The sequence below is a fragment of the Mus caroli genome, chromosome 5 (assembly GCF_900094665.2).
Source record: "Mus caroli chromosome 5, CAROLI_EIJ_v1.1, whole genome shotgun sequence".
Lineage (NCBI taxonomy): Eukaryota > Metazoa > Chordata > Mammalia > Rodentia > Muridae > Mus > Mus caroli.
In genome coordinates, this window is record NC_034574.1 from 109099669 (window position 1) to 109101387 (window position 1719).

The 1719-nt window shown below is 48.3% G+C and overlaps 1 protein-coding gene across 4 annotated transcripts in view; it reads right to left on the bottom strand.

Annotated features, from left to right (window-relative positions):
• Positions 1-1719, bottom strand: part of Ccdc60 (coiled-coil domain containing 60) — a 165263-nt gene that overhangs the window by 15476 nt on the left and 148068 nt on the right. For all 4 annotated transcript variants that reach the window (XM_021162733.2, XM_021162731.1, XM_021162732.1 and 1 more), the window contains one exon: positions 1034-1105. In XM_021162733.2, the coding sequence (XP_021018392.1) occupies positions 1034-1105 (72 nt within the window). The remainder of the gene's footprint in view (positions 1-1033; positions 1106-1719) is intronic.

Below are 1719 nucleotides of genomic sequence, written 5' to 3' on the forward strand. Positions count from 1 at the left end.
TTTCTTTCTTTCTTTCTTTCTCTTTCTTTCTTTCTTTCTTTCTTTCTTTCTTTCTTTCTTTCTTTCTTTCTTTCTTTCTTTCTTTCTTTCTTTCTTATAAAACAGAGCACAGACAGAGAAGAAAAACTTCACGTCTATTTTACCCAGCCTCTCACTGAGGAGGGAATGGTGTGCATTTGGATCTTCTTGACAGTTGTGGGAGGCTCTGTCTCCAGAACCACTCGTGCTCAGTGCTAATCCAAAATCAGTGCTTGTTAGACCCGCTGTGAAGGCTTACTCTGTAATTCAGGGCTCTTCCAAATTGGGAGGCAAAGTAATTCAGCCACCTGTATCACCCTCGATGCCTTCAGCATCCTAATCTATCGCATGCACTTACAACATCCTTCTGAGAGGTCTCCGCGGGCTTCCTTGTACTAAGGGCCCAAAGCACAGGGATGTCCCAGTCAGATGTACGAGCATACAGTGTGTATGTGCCATTCTGCTTATTGAAGCTTCCAGACCTAGTACAGCTCCTGATCCACAGAGGGAACCTAGGAAGGTTCGGGGACCGACTCCATGTTACATGACAGACTATTCCAGGAAAGGCAAGAGGTAAAGGTCACTCAGAGCAAGGTCCTCTAGGCTTCTGTGGATTTGTCCCACAATATCATGATGCAGATCTCAGGTAAGCAAGATGAAATTTAATATTAAAATAGAAGAAGACAAGGGGGGGGTCACATGCCACGCTCTCTCAGCTGGGTCTCTTCATGGGTAGGAGAGTTCAATGAAAATCATGGGATAGAAATGTCTGGGAGAAGTGTCAGCCCCCGGGGGCAAAAGGAGCCTGTTTTTAGTGATGCCAAAAGAAGGGAAAGGTGCCCCTCCCAGCCCTTCTCCCTGGGCATCTGTGTAGTGGTTCTAGGACAGGACCGACTTCCCTGCCTCTGTGCCACCCCCTTCCCCAGTTCCCTGCCTTCCCCACTTCCCAGCCACTGTGTCCCCTCCCACCCCATTCCCCACCCCCCCAGGGGCTGCAGGCTTCAGAATTTCCTACCTGGACTTGTGTGTGGTTTGCCACTCCTTCCATCCATACTCACTCTTGATTTGCTTGACTAAAGACAGGATGCTGTAAAGCAAGAGGAATCTTTTAAAAAAGTGTCAGATGCAGGGCCTGGGAGCAGCAGGTGTGGATGGCGGCACCAGATGCCTCCTTTCAGAGTGAGCTGCAGAGCAGGGGAGGTGGGGTGCAGGGATTGCTTGGGCCTTTGCTGGGAACACAGATTCTGACCACAGTGTCTGAGTTGTACCCCAGAAACACATACACAGATACTGGAGAAACACACACACAGATGCTGGAGAAATGCACTTAACTCAAGAACTCACAGTCAATTAATCACACACACACACACACACACACACACACCCCACAATTTTTAGAATTAAAAACATACCTAGAATTTTGCATACCCACAGGAATTACACACACATGTATAGACAGATGGGGCATTTGTAAAGCACACCTAGAATTCCATACTTACCTAGAATCACACACTCACCTAAAATTTTACACTTACCCAGGATCACACACTCACTCAGGATCACACACTCACCCAGGACCACACACTCACCCAGGACCACACACTCACCCAGGACCACACACTCACCCAGGACCACACATCTCACCCAGGATCACACACTCACCCAGGATCACACACTCACCCAGGATCACACACTCACCCA